At 36.0% G+C, this 17,824-nt stretch overlaps 1 protein-coding gene and 1 long non-coding RNA gene across 4 annotated transcripts in view; one reads left to right on the forward strand and one right to left on the reverse strand.

The window, feature by feature from the left end:
• The window catches only part of NUDCD1 (NudC domain containing 1), a 91,739-nt gene that overhangs the window by 54,379 nt on the left and 19,536 nt on the right, over positions 1 to 17,824 (forward strand). For both annotated transcript variants that reach the window (XM_004011783.5, XM_012183961.4), the window contains one exon: positions 1 to 126. In XM_004011783.5, the coding sequence (XP_004011832.2) occupies positions 1 to 126 (126 nt within the window). The remainder of the gene's footprint in view (positions 127 to 17,824) is intronic.
• LOC121820349 (uncharacterized) overlaps positions 122 to 17,824 on the reverse strand; it is a 151,650-nt gene continuing 133,947 nt past the window's right edge. For both annotated transcript variants that reach the window (XR_009594984.1, XR_006060855.2), the window contains exon 4: positions 122 to 17,824. This exon is cut by the window's right edge. This is a non-coding gene — a long non-coding RNA (uncharacterized LOC121820349).

Here is a 17,824-nt window from a genome sequence, read left to right on the forward strand (position 1 = left end):
AATCCAAATCCAGATAAAGATAAACCTCCTTGTAATGCTCAAGAGTTAGAAGAATGTGATATTTTCTTTGAAGAGAACTTCAGTTTATGCAGATTTGATGGCAATACATTAAAAACTACTCATGTGGTAAGTTCTTGATAATGATATTTATAAAAATTTGTGAATAGAGAGAAGTTATTCAGATGAAATGATAAGTGACTGACTAAATACTATTTTGCAAAGATTGATTGGCATTTACTGTCTGTGACAAATTTCTTCATTTCCTAAAGTAGCCATCTTTTCACACCATCACCCGTAATTAAACAGTGTTGTATGTTTGGTACTACTGCATAGTGATATCTTTCAGTGGTTTTTTTTCTGTGCATGTTTTTTATTTGTAGTTGTGCCTGCAATATATGACAACTTAATATCTAACTGTTCCTTTCATTCACTGTCCTTTTGTAATATTTTTTAGATACTTAACTTTTTAAAAACTAATAGCTGGATATTATGATACTCAAAGGAATTATAAAAAGGAGCATTTCTGGATTGTACCTGTGTGGAGAAGTGATGTGGAATTGCACAAGATCAGTGGGTAGAAAAAAGGTGTCATTGAAGCTTATACCAAAATTACTTACTCTTAAGGTTAATTTCTACATCTACTGTGCTCTCCACCCCATCAACATGTAACATGAATAACTTCTGAAAAGCACAGAGATAACATTTTGCTTACCACAGTGTACCTAACACCTGCCAAGGGTCCTGATTCTAATAGGTGCTTAAAAACATTTTTAGACTGATTTGTTGGTGACAGTCAATTTGCATGTACTTTCATATCTCCTGTTCTTTTTTCAGTCACTCCTCTGATTGAACAGAGTTCTTGATCATATTGTTTTATGCACTCTGGTCACTTGATCCAAAGCCCAGATGATCAAAGTTGTTAGGTTTTCTTGGCATTTTGCTTCTTAGATGTTTTTTAGTTCTGACATAATCCCATAGATAAACTCCCTTATTGTGAGTAAAGAGCCATTACACACTCTTACTGCCTTGGGTTAGATTTTAGAAAATCATTCTAAGTATGACTGATGAAAACTCTTGAACCTTGACTAACTGTAGACTATTTATTCTTGAAGAATCTGGCCTTTCCTCCTAAACTTATAGTCTTAGGAGCTATAACTTTCAGATACTGCTTCCTGCCTAACTTTTATAGAGAAGGCACCTGATCTTAGATGTCGTAAAACATGACTGTTTTAGCTTAGCTTCTCTGAGAATTTTACTTCATCATAGCATAGTAGTACTAAGTAGTGTTGATCAGTAGTTTAATCTTGGTTACTGAGAGGCATCTAGTTAATGATACTGCTCGTTATTTCCTTTGTTTAACATACTATAAGTTAAAACCAAGGACTAATAGAAGGGGACTGAAATAAAACCTTTATTACTAACAAATTAGGGTACAAATGCCCCATCTGCTGACTAAATCCTAGAATTTAGCAAATAGCACCTAACCTTAGTCACAGGCAGTGCCAAACCAGATCTGGCTGACTCTGGTGGGGCAGTGGAAGCATCTTATTCTCTGAGGTCTCTAGCTCCCTAGAGGAAAAAGTTGATAGAGCCGAGAAGAATATACTCGGAATTTTCTTCTTAAATTTACCAACCAAATGTCACTTTACTCCTTAAGGATTTATAGAAGGTGAAGTGTTATAGCTGTGGACCTTCTCAGTGTCATAGAAATGTACATCAGGAGTGGGGAAGAATTATAATACATAATAAACAGGGATAATCCTTCTAACTTTGAAAAAAATTGGATCTGTAGAACTGTATTTCATCTTTTTATTTTGCAGATCTGTTAGGCTATAGTGGGTGAGGTTTACATGAGATCAAAGATAGAGCCAGTATTAGAAACTAGATCTGTGGACTTTCAGGATGTTTCACCATAATTTTCCCTCAATACCAGGATCATAAATTATAATTTCAAGATTCTAAACCACTGCAGTCTGAATAAAATGTGTTCCCATAGAGCATGAATAACAGACTTATTATAAGCAGATCCTATCTTTAAGAAATATATAAACAATCCCTCATTGTTTAATTAAATATTGCAGCATTTTTTACATACTTTAAATATTTAATCAGTTCAGTGTTAATATCTTGTTTAAGTATAATAATGTATTCTGCTCCTTTGTTATAAATTAATTGACCAGATATAGATGGGTTTATTTCTGGGCTGTCTGTTTTGTTCCATTGATCTATGCATCTGTTTTTATGCCAATACTTTACTGTTTTGATTATTATAGTTTTGCATTATAGTTTGAAGTCAAGGAACATGATGCTTCCAGCTTTGTTCTCTTTCTCAGGATTGCTTTAGCTGTTTGGGGTTTTTGTGGTTCCATACAAATTTTAGGATTGTTTTATTTCTGTGAAGAATTCCATTGGAATTTTAGGGAGATTGCATTGAATCTGTAGATTGCTTTGGGTAATATGGACATATTAACATTATTAATTCTTACAGTCCCTGAGTGCATTTATTTATGTTTTCAGTTTGTTTCACCATGTCTTACAGTTTTCAGTGTACTGGACTTTCACCTCCTGATTAAACGTATTCCTAGGTATTTTATTCTTTTGGATACAGCTGTAAATAAGGTTATGTTCTTAATTTCTCTTTCTGATAGTTCATTATTCGTATACAGAAATGTAACAGATACCTGTTTATTTTTGTATCATGCAATGTTACTGAATTTGTGTATTAGTTCTGACGGTTTTTTGGTGAAATCTGTAGTGTTTTGTAGATACAATATCATATCCTATCTGTAAAGTGACAGTTCTATTTCTTTTCAATTTGGATGTCTTGTCTTTTTTTTGCCTAATTGCTCTTCTAAGACTTTCAATAGTATGTTTAATAGAAGTGGGAAGAGTGGCTATCATTGTTCTTGATCTTAGAACAAAGCTTTCAACTTTTTACCGTTGAGTATGATGTTAAATGGGGGCTTGTCATGTATGTCTTTTATTATGTTAGGCTAAGTTTCTTCTTGAGGGTTTTTAAATAAACACACAAGAAGGGATTTATTTCAATAAACCCTTCAATAAAGGGACATTGAATTTTGTCAAGTGCTTTCTGCATCTATTGAGATGATAGTATGATTTTTATTTTTCATTTTGTTAACATAGTATATGATTGCATTTATTGATCTGCAACTACTCAACCATCGTTGTAGCCCTGGAATAATTAAACGCTTTGTGTTGTATCATCCTTTTAATGTATCGAATTTGACTTGCTAGGCTTTTCTTGATTTTTTTCATCTGTGTTCATCAGGGATATTGGTGTGTAGATTCCTGTTTTGTGGTGTTATTGTCTGGGTTTGGTATCAAGGTAATGCTGAGCTAGCAAAATTAGTTAGAACACGTCCCCTATTCTTCCCCCTCCCCAAAAAGAGTTTGAGACGAACTAGTATTAATTCTTTAGATGTTTGGTAGAATTCACCAGTGAAGCTACCTGGTCCTGGACTTTGGTTGAGATGTTTTGATTACTCCTTACTAGTAATTGGCCTGTTCAGATTTTCTGTTTCTTCATGATTCAGCTTTGTAAGTTTGTTCATTTCCTCTAGGTTGTCCAATTTGTTAGCATATAATTTGTCCATAGCAGTTTCTTATACTTCATTGAATGTCTGTGGTATGAGGTGTAATGTCTCCTTCATTTCTGATTTCATTTATCTTTTTTCTTGGCACATCTGCCTGAAGCATTGTCAATTTTGTGTATTTTTTTCAAGAAATCCATTCTTAGTTTTATTGATCTTTTCATTGTCTTTTAAGTCTCTTATTTCATTTATTTTTACTTGGAGTTTTGTTTTCCTTCCTTCTACTAACTTTGAACTTGGTTAATTTTTAGTTCCTTGAGATGTACAAGTTAGGTTATTTGGGATCGTTCTTATTGTAGGCAGTTATTGGTATGAATTTCCCTCTCAGAACTGCTTTTGCTGTGTTCCATAAGTTTTGGTGTATTGAATTCACATTGAATTTAATCTCCACATATTTGCAAATGTTTGAGTTTTTGTCTTATAGTTGATATCAAGTTTTTTGTGGTCGCAAAAGATCTTGATACTATTCAGTTTTATTAATTCCTGTGTTTTAGCCTAACATGATCTATCCTGTAGAATATGCCATGCATGCTTGAAAAGAATGTTTATTCCGTTGCCTTTGGGTGGAATGTTCTGTTTATATCTATTAAGGCTGTATGGTTTAATGTATCTTTTAAGGCCAATAGTTCCTTATTAATTTTCTGTCTGGATAATATGTGCATTGGTGAAGGTGGCTTATTGAAGTCCCCTGTTACTCTTGTATTGCTGACCCTTTCTCATTTTAGGTCTGTTAATGTTTGCTTTATATAGACAAGCGTGCTCCTATGTTAGGTTCATAAATACGTACAAATTTTTGTTGGACTGACCCTTTTATTATTATATAGTGACCTTTGTTGTGCCTTATTGTAGTCTTTGTATTAAAGTGTATTTTGTGTGATATAAGTGAGCTACCTCCGCTTTGTTTTGGTTTGCCTGGAATATCTTTTTCCATCTCTTTACTTTTAGTCTTCATGTTTCCTTATATGCAGTGAGTCTCTTATAGGCAACATATAAATGGTTCAAGTTTTTTAGTTCATTCATCCACTCTGTTGATTGATGGTTTTATTTTAATCAATTTACATTTAAAGTAATTTTTAATAATGTATCTTCTGTTTTGCAGTTGCTCTTTTCCTTTCTTCTTCCATTGATTACTTCTTTTGTGATTAAATTATTTTTTCTAGTAGTATGTTTAGATTCCTTTATCTTCTTTATATTTACTTGAGGTTTTTGGTTTGTGGTTACCATGAAGCTTACATGAAACAACTTATGTTTATAACACTCTATTTTAAGTTTATAACAAGTTTTGAACAGTTCTAAAGCTCTACAACCCCTACCCCATGTTTTGTTTCTCATCTCACAATTTACATCTTTTTATCTTGTTTGTGTATTAGTTGCTTAGTCATGTCTGACTGTTTGTGACCCCATGGACTGTAGCCTGCCAGGCTCCTCCATCCTTGGGATTTTCCAGGCAAGAATACTGGAGTGTATTGCCATTTCCTTCTATTGGGGATCTTCCCAACCGAGGGCCTGAACCTGGGCCTCCTGCATTGCAGGCATACTCTTTACTGTCTGAGCCACTAGGGAAGCCCATTTATCTTGTTTATCCCTCAGCAAATTGTTGTCTCTTTATTTTTACTACTTTTGTCATACTATCTTTATAAATTAACCCACACCCTTTACCACTTAGATTATTCAGAATTTTACTATATTCTGTACATTTGCCAGTGAGATTTATACTTTTATGGTTTTCTTTTTACTAATTAGCTCCATTTTGTTTCAGCTTAAAGAAGTTTCATTGACATTAATTGGTCAATTGGTGATGTACTGTTTCAGTTTTTGCTTGTCTGGAAAATTCTTTCTCTCTCCTCCCATTCTGAATGACAGTTTTCCCAGGTAGAGTACTCTTGGCTGGAAGATTTTTCCTTTCAGCACTTTGAAGTATTATGCTACTTCCTTCTGGCCTCCATAGTTTCTGCTGAAAAAATCTGCTCATAGTCTTATGGGGTTCCCTTGTATGTAAAAAGTTTTTCTCTTGCTCCACCTTTTAGCTTTTGACACATTAATTACAAGGTGTCTTATGGGTCCAACTTTGGGATCTCCATATTTGGAACTCTATGGGCTTTCTGGGTCTGGTTATCTGTTTCTTTACCCAAATAATGGAACATCTCCACCAATCTATCTTCAAAAAGTTTTCTGTCACTTTTTCTCTCTCTCTTCTCCTTCTGGGGTTCCATGGTGTAAACGTTAGTCTGCTTGATGTCGTCCCTTCAGCTGTCTTCACTTTTTCATTGTTTTTCCTTTTTGCTGCTCTGATTGAGTGAGTTGAACTATCCTAAGTTTGACCTCAATGATCCTTTTGTGTCTTCTCATCTTTAGTTTATTCAGTTATTGCATTCTTCAGCTCTGTGACTTTTATTTGACACTTTCTTTTATCTTCTAAAGCTTTATTGAAGTTCTCACTTTGTTTGTTCCTACCTCTCTCAGTCTTGGTGGGCATCTTTATGACCATTATTTTGAATTATTTTATCAGTTAAATTACTTACTGCTGTTTCATTAAGGTCTCTTTCTGAGGTTTTATCTTGGCTTTCCCTCTGAAACATATTCCTCTGTTTCTTCATTTTCCTTGATTTTCTGTGTTGGTTTCTGTCCATTAAATAAAATAGCCACCTCTCCTAGTTAAAGAAGTGGTCTTATAAAGGAGATGAAACTTAATTGTTGCACTCTGCCCCTAGTTTTTTGTTGCCTGTCAAACTTTGTGATTGTCCAAGCATCTTATTTTGGCTTTCAGTAGTTGAGGGTGTGGCAAGACCTATTAGCATCCCAAAATGGAGGATCTCAGTCAGCACCTGAATTCAGTCTGATTGGAAACCAGACCCTCAGACATCAGCTTTTAAAGTATGCAAATATGTACAGTCCTGTGGACTGCAGACGTAAGTCCCACTGTACACCAGAGCCAGATGATCTAGAGGTGTACCCTGGGCGACAGTCACAAAAATTGGGGCACCAGATGAGTATATAAGCTCCTTTCCTAGAAATACCAGTGACCTAGAGTAAGGCAGAGGGAATGTGCAAAGATGGCGACCACTGGCCTCAGCCTCCAAAAAACAACTCAGTAAGCTTTTAGATAGGTCACCCGAGAAGCCTATCGCTACTCTGAAGCTCTAGGACAGGCAGAGTCCTTTTCACAGAAGGACTGGAGTGTATCTTGCCATCTGCATTAAGCCCTGATAGTGGTAGCCAACCAGGAACTGTCTCTAATTGCTATAGTCCCACGGTACCAGGAACACAAGCCGCACTGACTACCAGACCCAGGCCAACAGTGAGCATCCCCTGGGCGGCAGCCACAAAAACCAGGGTACTAGATGGGAAAGCAGGGGCACCAGATGTATGTACAAGGTTCTCTCTGGGAGATACTGGTGCTCTGAAGAGATGCAGAGGGAGCGTGCAGGAGATGGTGCTTTCTGGCCTCTGTCCCTGAAGTGTATTTCAGGAGGCTCCTAGATGGGTGTTGAATTAAAAGCCTGCCCCTCTTTCATGGGAGGAGGTGAGTCAGTATCCTTTTTCATTTCTATCTTGAACCAGTATCTCAGTTGAGTTAAATTTGAGGCCAAAGTTTTTCTGTATAATGACAAGCATTTGACTTTTCTATTATTAGTCACTTTTTATGAATATAGGCCAAGATTCCATGAAATAAAAATGCATAAACATGGATGTTTGGGAATAAGTGGACTGATAATAACTGGAACATCTCCAACAAATAATACTCAGTCCATCTTCTTTTAAAAAACAGATGTGGTAGGTCAGTGTATTGTGTGAAAATCAAGGTCTAGGTGGTTAAATGTAGCTTGTACAAAAATAGTTTCTTGTTATACCCAAGAGCTACTACTTGGCTAGTCATTGGGGAAAGGAATGAAGGAGGCTCTAGCATTGTGGCTATTCAGTAGTACATCCATTTTAGGCTTCAAATACTTGGGTAATTTGTACTCTTTTTTGCAGTGTTTATTTCAAGTTTCTCTTCTTTATTTCATTTGTCATGACTTCGGACAATTTGAAATTACCTATACATGGAAAGGTCAGTATATGCCCTAATTTTAGAGGAGGAGAAGAAGTACTAAAACAGAAAGGTCATAACTCTATATTGTAAATGACAGGTTTTCCAAAATATAAATTCCCTGAATGAAATGTAAATCAGGGTTAGAATTTGGCATTTGGAAAGTAAAATGTTAAATGCATATATGTAGCAACATAATAAAGAGAAAGATTAAATTTCAGCATTGAAGAAGAAAAGTAATGAGATGTGATCTCTGGGGTGTAAAGCTCAAATCAGAATTTAGATATAGTTGAATTATTTTAACTTTCCTGTAAGCTTTTTTCCAAAACATTAACCACTAGCCACATAGCTTTCAAGCAGTTGAAATGTGGCTAGTTGAGAGGTACTGTAAGTGTGAAATATACAACAAGATTTTGAAAACTTAGCATGAAAAAAAGAATATGAGATATATTATTAATAATTTTTATATGAATGTTCATGTTGAAATGATAATTGATTAGGTTAAGTAAAATACATTTATTAAAATCAATATATCCCATTTCTCTCTACTTTTTAATATGACTACTAGAAAACTTAAAATTTTGTAAGTGTCTTGCATTTTATTACTGCCAGGCAACACTGATCAAATTAAATATAGCCTTGAACCATCAAAAGGTGATAGGATGTTTTTAAAATATTAAACTACAGTGAATTTTCTAGATCATGTGGTGTTTGTTATTCACTGCTTAAAACATGAGAATGAAACATCTGAAAAGAATATTTGTAACTTATAAGTCATTGAGACAGTAAGCAGAGGAAGTACAAACAGGAAATAATTCTTTTAGATTAATGTCATTAAGAAAAATAGAAATTACATGTATTCTGTATCCTAATTCTTTCAAAAAGATATTAAGAGTAGGCTCAGAGTTTATAGAGGAAGGAAATACATTTAGAAAGTATCTAAATCAGTGGTTCTCCAGCTTTCAAGCTCCTTGGGGTACTGAATTTATAATTTATTGATTACATCAAATTTGACTATAGTAGCAATGAAGCTATGTAATAATTCCCCTGCTTTCATGATCAGAGTAGATGTATATCTCTGTTACGGTGTCTGAAAATGGAAGGAGGCATATCCTACTGCTAGTTGTTACTGAATCTGACTAGATTGATGAAGAGGTGTTCTCTTTTGGAAGAGTTAGCAACTACCAGAGCACCATTCAAGCAGCTGACTATGAATCAGCTTCTTCCCTGGAAGCAGTCTGCACCCCTGTCCCCAATTCTTCCTAATTACCAGGCAGTAAAGGAGGGGACTATTCATTGCCTGATTTACTGTACAGTTTGATCTGCATGTTTGTTACCAGTCCCCACAGACTTCACTCGGATTGTATAAGTTAAACCATAAGGCCCTCATATTTTCTAAGAGAGCCGTGTGTCTGTCAGCATCCATTCTCTCCAAAATGGCAGTAGGTTTGAGATTTTTAACTTTCCTGTAACCTAACAAGTTAGTCTGCCACCGTTTCATAGATGCTGGTAAAAAACTCAAGACTTGGGTCAGAAAGGACAGTTTTATTACTGACAGTAGTAACATTAGCTAGAGTATCAACACTTGGACCAGTCCCGGAGCCCCAGTTCTCACAGTGTAATATGAAGGTAGCCAGAAAACTTGTCTACTTCGCTCAGGAGAGAAAGAGTATGCTACTTGTTTACTAACAAGTCTAATTTTTGCTCTGGAGGGAGACCATTTATCTTCCAAGGTTGGTTGTTCTAACACCACCATGAGATAGTAGTCTAGAACACATTAGTGCCTCTGCCAGAAAGATGTGCTGAAATGCAAGAATTTTTAGAATAATTGTTTTTTTACAAGTTAATGTTTGGGTATCATGGGAATGCTGATGTCATAAGTGTGATTCAAATGAAAGCACTTCAGTTTCTTTCAGGGTTATGAAAATATAATAGATAATGTCAATTGTTTGTTGCCAATTGTTATTATTGATGTTACCTGTGATGGACCTATTTGAAATTGTCTTCAGTTCATTTTTACCTTCTTTTCTCTGCAAAGAAAGATTATTTTAGTTGCATATCACATACTTTTTGATTCTTAAAATTTCTACGTAGTATCAAGCCCTCAGTCCACTAGAATTTAGCCTTTCCCTTGAGGTATCAATGGAGAAGGAAATTGCAACCCACTCCAGTATTCTTTACTGGAGAATTCCATGGATAGAAGAGCCTGGTGGGCTATTGTCTATGGGGTCACAAAGAGTCAGACATGACTGAGTGACTTAACACTTGAGGTATCAATGAGATTGTTACTTGACTGACCATTTTTTCTTAGAATATGAATTCATATATACAGAGCATCTTATGGGAAGATATTCTTAGATGTTTTGTTTTAGATAGAATATTTAATAAACTTTCATCTGAAATCTTATGAAGTGCAAGGATATTTTCAGAAATTATCTTAAGTGCCAAGTCCCACTTAGAGGACTTCTTTCTTTATTCTCCAATCTTTTTCCCAGGGAGATTGCCCTTTACACTCCAGATAAGAGAAAGTCTTCATGTTTCTAGCTGGATGATTTGATAAATACTTGATTAAAAAATGTAGTTTCTTTGTTGTTATGGACAATAATTCTAACACATGAATACAATTAGCACGTCCTTGATATGTGACAAGGATGATACTACAATATAGTGGGGGGAAAGATGATAAAAATAAATGGCTTTAGTCTGTTAGATAGCCATAAGAAAAGTAATCTATTGACATTTACATCACACCATATGCAAAAATCAATTATAGATGGATTGCATGTCTATACAAGTGTGTAGAGGAAAACAGAAATTTTTGTGGCCTTCAAGTAGGTAAAGATTATTTGGACAGGGCATATAAACAGTGTAAAAACACAAGTGTTCAGTTGGATCAAAATTCAGAACATCTGTTTATCAAAAGATAATATTACGAGAGTATAGAAGGAAACTTGCAGTGAGGAAGAGATACTTGTAATACACATCTGTGGCAAATGGTTCATATCTAGAACAGGATAAGAACCTACTGGTTACTTGCCCCCACCCCATTGGTAAAAGAGTTTTGTTGAAATAAAAACTATAATACAAACAGGTGAGTGGTTTTAAAAGAGACCATATGGCCCTTAGCCATGAAGTTTTTACTGTCTGACCCTTTAAGTAAAAGTTTGCTGATCCCTTGGCTTGATTTCTATAGCTTTGTAGTGGTCTTGCTATCAGATAGTTCTAGTCTTGGATCTTTGTTTTTATTTTCCTAAATTGGTTTTGTTTTTGAAAAACTTACAGTCAGCTTTGCAATTTGTACAGAAATATTTGCTCGGATTTTTATTGGAATTGCATTTAATTTGTAGGCCAACTTTGAGAATCGATACCTTAATAATGTTGTGTCATTTGTGACATTGTATGTCTCCATTGACTTAGGTTTGTCTTAATGTTTCTTTGCGATATTTTGAAGTATTTAGTGTTCAGTTTAATACCATTATTTCATATTATGGAAGCTATTGTAATTAGCATATACTTCTCTATATTTCCAATATGTTTCGTCTTTTACACAGAAGTAAAGTTCATTGACTTTGTATTGAAACTTTTATAAATTCTCTTTTTCTAGTGCTTTTTGGTAGATGAGTATATTTATGTACAGGATAATGACTGAATAAAGATAGTTAAAATTCTTTTTCTTAATGTGCTAAGTAGGACATCAGATGCAATGTTGAATTTCAATGATGAGAGTAAAATTCTTTATCTTATTCCTGGTCCTAGGAAGAAAGATTGAATAGTTAACCATTAAATATGATATTATGGTTTTCATATGTTAGGTTGAGGAACTCACCTATAGTCTCGTTTGCTGAGATTTTTATCTTTTTAATCATGAATTTTGGTGAATTTAAGTATTTTTTTGGGCATGTGCTTTGATTATGTGAATTTTGTCTTGTATCTGTTAATATGTACAGTTTTACCATTTAATTTTAAAAAATTGAAAGCATTATTTTAAGGATTTTTATTTCTATATTCATAAGGGATATTAGTCTGTGATTTTCTTGTAATTTTTTTCTCCAAATAACAGTAATTCCATCCTCTTGAATTGAAAGGTTTTATTTTCTGATGGAGTTTGTATAGGATGGATATTATTTGCTCTTTAAGTGTTTGGTAAAATGTGTCACTGAAAATACCTGTACCTGGAGTTTTTTGGTGGGAAGGGATTTAATTGAGGTTAGCTTTGTTAGTAGATACAGAGCCATTCTGATTTTGTTTCCTCTTTAGCTTGTAATGATCATTGTTGTCCTTCATATATTAATCCATCCCATCCAAGCTGTTGAATTTATCGGCAAAAGTACTTCAAAATACTCTCTCATTGTCTGTTGAATGTTTATAGAATTGTAGCAATGGCTCCTCTTTTGTACTTCGTTATATGTTTACTCTCCTCTATTTTCTGTCAGCCTTTATATCAATTTATCGATTTTATTAATCTTTTAAGTTACCTATTTTGATTTCATTGATTTTTTAACATTATTTCTCCATTTTGTATTTTATTCATTTTTCTCTTACTATTTTATCTACTAATTATGGGTTTAGTTTATTCCTCTTTTTCTAGCTTCTTAGGTGAAAACATAGGTAATTGGTTTGTAGCACCTCTCCTCTGATAAATGTATTTAAACCAATAAATTTTTCTCAAAGCACCATTTAAACTCGGTTCCATATAATTTGATAAGTTACACTATTTTGTTTCAGCTTAACATATTTTCTAATATCCTTTACTCTTTTCTTTGATCCATTCTTATTTATAAGGTGTTTTAATTTCCCATTTAGTAGGGATTTTTTTGATGTGTGTGTGTATTCTTAAACTAATTTCTCACTAACTTCATTGTGCTTATTAGAGATAACCAGTCTTTTAAAATTTATTCAGACTTGTGTATAGCCCAGTACATGGTCTCTGTAGGCAGTTTTTCCATTTATACTTGAAAATGTGTACATGCTGTAGTTGGTTGACCTCAATTTGTGTTAGGTCATGTTGTGTTAGGTTAACTAGTTGAGGGGTGTTTTTTTTTGTAATTACTGTCAGAGTTGATTTATAATGTAAATTAGTTTCAAGTATACAGCAAAGTGATTCAGTTGCACATATACATATATACATATATCTATGCTTTTTCAAATTTGTATTCCATTTAGATTATTATAGAATATTGAGTAGAGTTCCCTGTGCAATATAGTAGGTCCTTGGTGGTTATCTGCTTTAAATATAGTAGTGTGTATTTGTCAATACCAGGCTCCCAAATTCTTCTCCCTCCCCCACCTTTCCCTTTTGGTAACTATAGTTTGTTTGCTAAACCTGTGAGTGTTTTCTGTTTTCTAAGTAAGTTCATTTGTGTCATTTTTTAAGATTTCGCATGTAAGTGATGTATTTGTTTTTCTCTGTCTTCACTTAGTATGATAATCTCCATCCATGTTGCTGCAAATGTCATCATTTCATTCTTCTTAGTGGAATATTCCATTGTATATATGTACCACATTTTCTTTATCCATTCATCTGTTCATGAACAGTTAGGTCCTTCCATGTCTTGGCTATTGTAAACAACGCTGCAGTGAACACCAGAGTGCATGTATCCTTTCTAACCATGGGTTTCTCTGGATATATGCCCAGGAGTAGGATTGCTGGATCATATAGTGGCTCTATTTTTAGTTTTTAAGGTATCCCCATACTGTTCATAGTGGCTGTACTAGTTTACATTCCCACCCACAATGCAGGGGAGCTCCCTTTTCTCCATACTTTCTCCAGCATTTATTATTTCTAGACTTTTAACGAAGGCCATTCTGACTGGTTTGAGGTGATAACTCATTGTTGTTTTGATTTGCATTTCTCTAATAATTAGTGATGTTGAGCTTCTTTTCATGTGCCTCTTGGCCATTTCTATGTCTTCTTTTCCCTCTCTCTCCTTTGAATGCACAGCTTGCAGGATCTTAGTTCCCTGACCGTAGATTGAACTTGGGCCCCTGGGAGTGGAAGTGCTTGCTGAGTCCTAACCACTGTACTGCCAGGAAATTCCCTGTACGTCGTCTTTGGAGTAATGTCTGTTTAGATCTTCTGCCCATTTTTTGATTGGATTGTTTTTTTTGCTATTGAACTGCCTGAGCTGTTTGTAAATTTTGGAGATTAATCCCTTGTTGGTTGCATTGTTTGCAAATATTTTCTCCCATCCTGTGAGCTATCCTTTCATTTTGTGTGTAGTTTCCTTTGCTGTGCAAAAGTTTTTGAGTTTAATTAGGTTCCATTTGTTTATTTTTGTTTTCCATTTCTTATTTATTTTAAAATAATAAACTATTCTTTTACTTTCCATTACTCTAAGAGACAGATTGAAAAGGATATTGCTGCAATTTATGTCCAAGTGTTCTGCCTATGTTTTCCTCTGAGTTTTTATATTATCTGGTCTTATATTTTGGTCTTTAATCCACTTTGAATTTATTTTTGCATATGGTGTTAAAAATGTTCTAGTTTCATTCTTTTGCATTTAGATGTCCAGTTTTCCCAGCACCACTTATAAGAGACTGTCTTTTCTCCACTGTATATTCTTGTCTCCTTTGAAGTGAAAGTCACTCAGTTGTGTCTGACTCTTTGTGACCCCATGGACCCCAATTCTCTGTCCATGGGATTCTCCAGGCAAGAATAATGGAGTAGATTGCCATTTCCTTCTCCAGAGGATCTTCCTCACCCAGGGATTGAACCGGGTCTCCTGCATTACAGGCAAATTCTTTATTGTCTGTCCACCAGGAAAGCCCAAAAGGTTCCTGAGACCTCTGTCTTCCCTGCTGTTTTTTGAGGCCCAAGAAGATCGTGCTGTTTTCTGTTTTCTGTGTTAATACATTATGTGTGCTGTGCTTAGTCGCTCAGTCATGTCTGACTCTTTGCGACCCCATGGGCTGTAGCCCACCAGGCTTCTCTGTCCATGGGAGATTCTCCAGGCAAGAATACTGGAATGGGTTGCCATGCCCTCCTCTGGGGGATCTTCCTGACCCAGGGATCGAACCCAGGTCTCCTGCATTGCAGGCAGATTCTTTACCATCTGAGCCATCAGGGAAGCCCATGAATACTGGAGTGGGTAGCCTGTCCCTTCTCCAGGGAATCTTCTCAACCCAAGGATTGAACCCTCCTCTCTTGAATTGGCTGACAGGTTGTTTACCCCTGAGCAACCTGGAAAGATCTTGTCTCCATTGTAGATTAATTGACCATAGCTGCTTAGGTTTTTTTCTGGGCTTTCTCTCCTGTTCCATTGATCTATATTTCTGTTCTTGTACTGGTATAATACTATTTTGATGACTGTAGCTTTGCAGTATAGACTGATTCTTCCAGCTCCATCTTTCTCCAGGTAGTTGTGGCTACTCAGTGTCTTTTGTAACTTCATACAGATTTTAAGATTTTTTTTTGTTCTAGCTCTATGAAAAATGACATTGGTAATTTGGTAGGATTGCATTGAATCTGTGCATTGCTTTGGGTAGTATGGTCATTTTGGCAATATTGATTCTTCCAATTCAAGAAAATTGATATATCTTTCTATCTACTTGTGTCATCTTTGATTTCTTGCATTAGCATCTTACAGTTTTTGGAGTATAGGTCTTCTGTCTCCTGAGGTAGGTATTCCTAGCTTTTTATTCTTCATGATGCAGTGGTAAATGGGATTGTTACTTTAATTTCTCTTTCTGGTCCTTCTTTGTTCAGTTCAGTTCAGTACAGTTGCTCAGTTGTGTCCGACTCTCTGCAACCCCATGAAACACAGCACACCAGGCTTCCCTGTCTGTCACCAACTCCCAGAGTCCACCCAGACCCATGTCCATCGAGTCAGTGATGCCATCCAACCATCTCTTCCTCTGTTGTCCCCTTCTCCTCCTGCCCTCAATCTTTCCCAGCATCAGGGTCTTTTCCAATGAGATAGCTCTTTGTATCAGGTGGCCAAAGTATTGGAGTTTCAGCTTCAACATCAGTCCTTCCAATGAACACCCAGTACTGATCTCCTTTAGGATGGACTGGTTGGATCTCCTTGCAGTCCAAGGGACTCTCAAGAGTCTTCTCCAACACCACAGTTCAAAAGCATCAATTTGTCAGCACTCAGCTTTTGTTATAGTCCAACTCTCACATCCATACATGACCACTGGAAAAACCATAGCCTTGACTAGACAGACCTTTATTGGCAAAGTAATGTCTCTGCTTTTTAGTATGCTATCTAGGTTGGTCATAACTTCCCTTCCGAGGAGTAAGTGTCTTTTAATTTCATGGCTGCAGTCACCATCTGCAGTGATTTTGGAGTCCCCCAAAATAAAGTCAACCACTGTTTCCCCATTTATTTGCCGTGAAGTGATGGGGCCAGATGCCATGATCTTCATTTTCTGAATGTTGGGCTTTAAGCCAACTTTTTCACTCACTTTCACTTTCATCAAGAGGCTCTGTTGAGTCCAGCTTGACAAGCAGGGTTTCTGAAACCACAGTATGGTGAGAGAATGAGAAATGAGACACAAGAATTCAGAGAAAAGCAAGGATCAGGGGACCAACACTGCTTTAAGGGGAAGGTGCTAAAACTGAATCCAAGCCAGCTTTATTATACTTTCAGCCATGAATGAAAGAATATGCGGGGAGTTAAACTATAACTCATGTGGCCTTCAGGGAAAAAGAACAAAATGATTATTAACCATTGAGTAATTAGGAAACAGTAAAACTAATATTCTTATCTGTAGACTTTCCACCAGATACGTAAAAGATGTGACTCTGAGACGCCAGTTGAGAAAACAAGATCATATCTTGTTTTCAAGATTACGAACTGTTTCCTCTGGACTTGTTACAAGAGTCTCATGTGTTATAGCATCCAGTTTATCAATAATTATAAATTTCTTTTGCAGCCCTTGCCGGGGCCTGCTTTTCTTTTATTCTTCCTGTCTCCTATAGGCTCTTTAGTTTTTCTTCACTTTCTGCCATAAGGGTGGTGTCATCTGTTTATCTGAGGTCATTGATATTTCTCCCGGCAATCTTTTGCTTCCTCCAGTCTAGCGTTTCTCATGATGTACTCTGCACAGAAGTTAAATAAGCAGGGTGACAATATACAGCCTTGACGTACTTCTTTTACTATTTGGAACCAGTCTGTTGTTCCATGTCCAGTTCTAACCGCTGCTTTTCAACCTGCATACAGATTCCTCAAGAGGCAGGTTAGGTGGTCTGGTATTCCCATCTCTTTCAGAGTTTTCCACAGTTTATTGTGATCCATACAATCAAAGGGTTTGGCATAGTCAAGAAAGCAGAAATAGATGTTTTTCTGGAACTCTCTTGCTTTTTCCATGATCCAGCAGATGTTGGGAATTTGATCTCTGGTTCCTCTGTCTTTTCTAAAACCAGCTTGAACATCTGGAAGTTCACAGTTCACGTATTGCTGAAGCCTGGCTTGGAGAATTTTAAGCATTACTTTGCTACTATATGAGATGAGTGCAATAGTGTGGTAGTTTGAGCATTCTTTGGCATTGCCTTTCTTTGGCATTGGAATGAAAACTGACCTTTTTCCAGTCCTGTGGCCACTGCTGAGTTTTCCAAATTTGCTGGCATATTGAATGCAGCACTTTCACAGCATTGTCTTTCAGGATTTGAAATAGCTCAACTGGAGTTCAATCACCTCCACTAGCTTTGTTCGTAGTGATGCTTTCTAAGGCCCACTTGACTTCACATTCCAGGATGAATGATGGTGAGTGATCACACCATTGTGATTATCTGGGTCGTGAAGATCTTTTTTGTACAGTTTTTCTGTGTATTCTTGCCACCTCTTCTTAAAATCTTTTGCTTCTGTTAGGTCCCTACCATTTCTGTCCTTTATTGAGCCCATCTTTGCATTGAGCCCTTCTTTGTTAGTGTGTGGAAATGCAATGTATCTTTATTAATTTTGTATCATGTAACTTTCATGGATGAGCTTCAGCACTTTTCTGGTAGCCTCTTTTGGATCTTCTATGTATAGTATCATGTCATTTGCAAACAGTGACAGTTTACTACTACTTCACCATTTTGGAAACCTTTTCTTTTTCTTCTCTGCTTGCCATGGCTAGGACTTCCAAAACTGTGTTGAATAAAAGGAGAGAGAGTGGACATCCTTGTCTTGTTCCTGATCTTAGAGGAAATTCTTTTAACTTTTTACCATTGAGCATGATGTTAGCTGTAGGTTTGCCA

The sequence above is a fragment of the Ovis aries genome, chromosome 9 (genome assembly GCF_016772045.2).
Source record: "Ovis aries strain OAR_USU_Benz2616 breed Rambouillet chromosome 9, ARS-UI_Ramb_v3.0, whole genome shotgun sequence".
Lineage (NCBI taxonomy): Eukaryota > Metazoa > Chordata > Mammalia > Artiodactyla > Bovidae > Ovis > Ovis aries.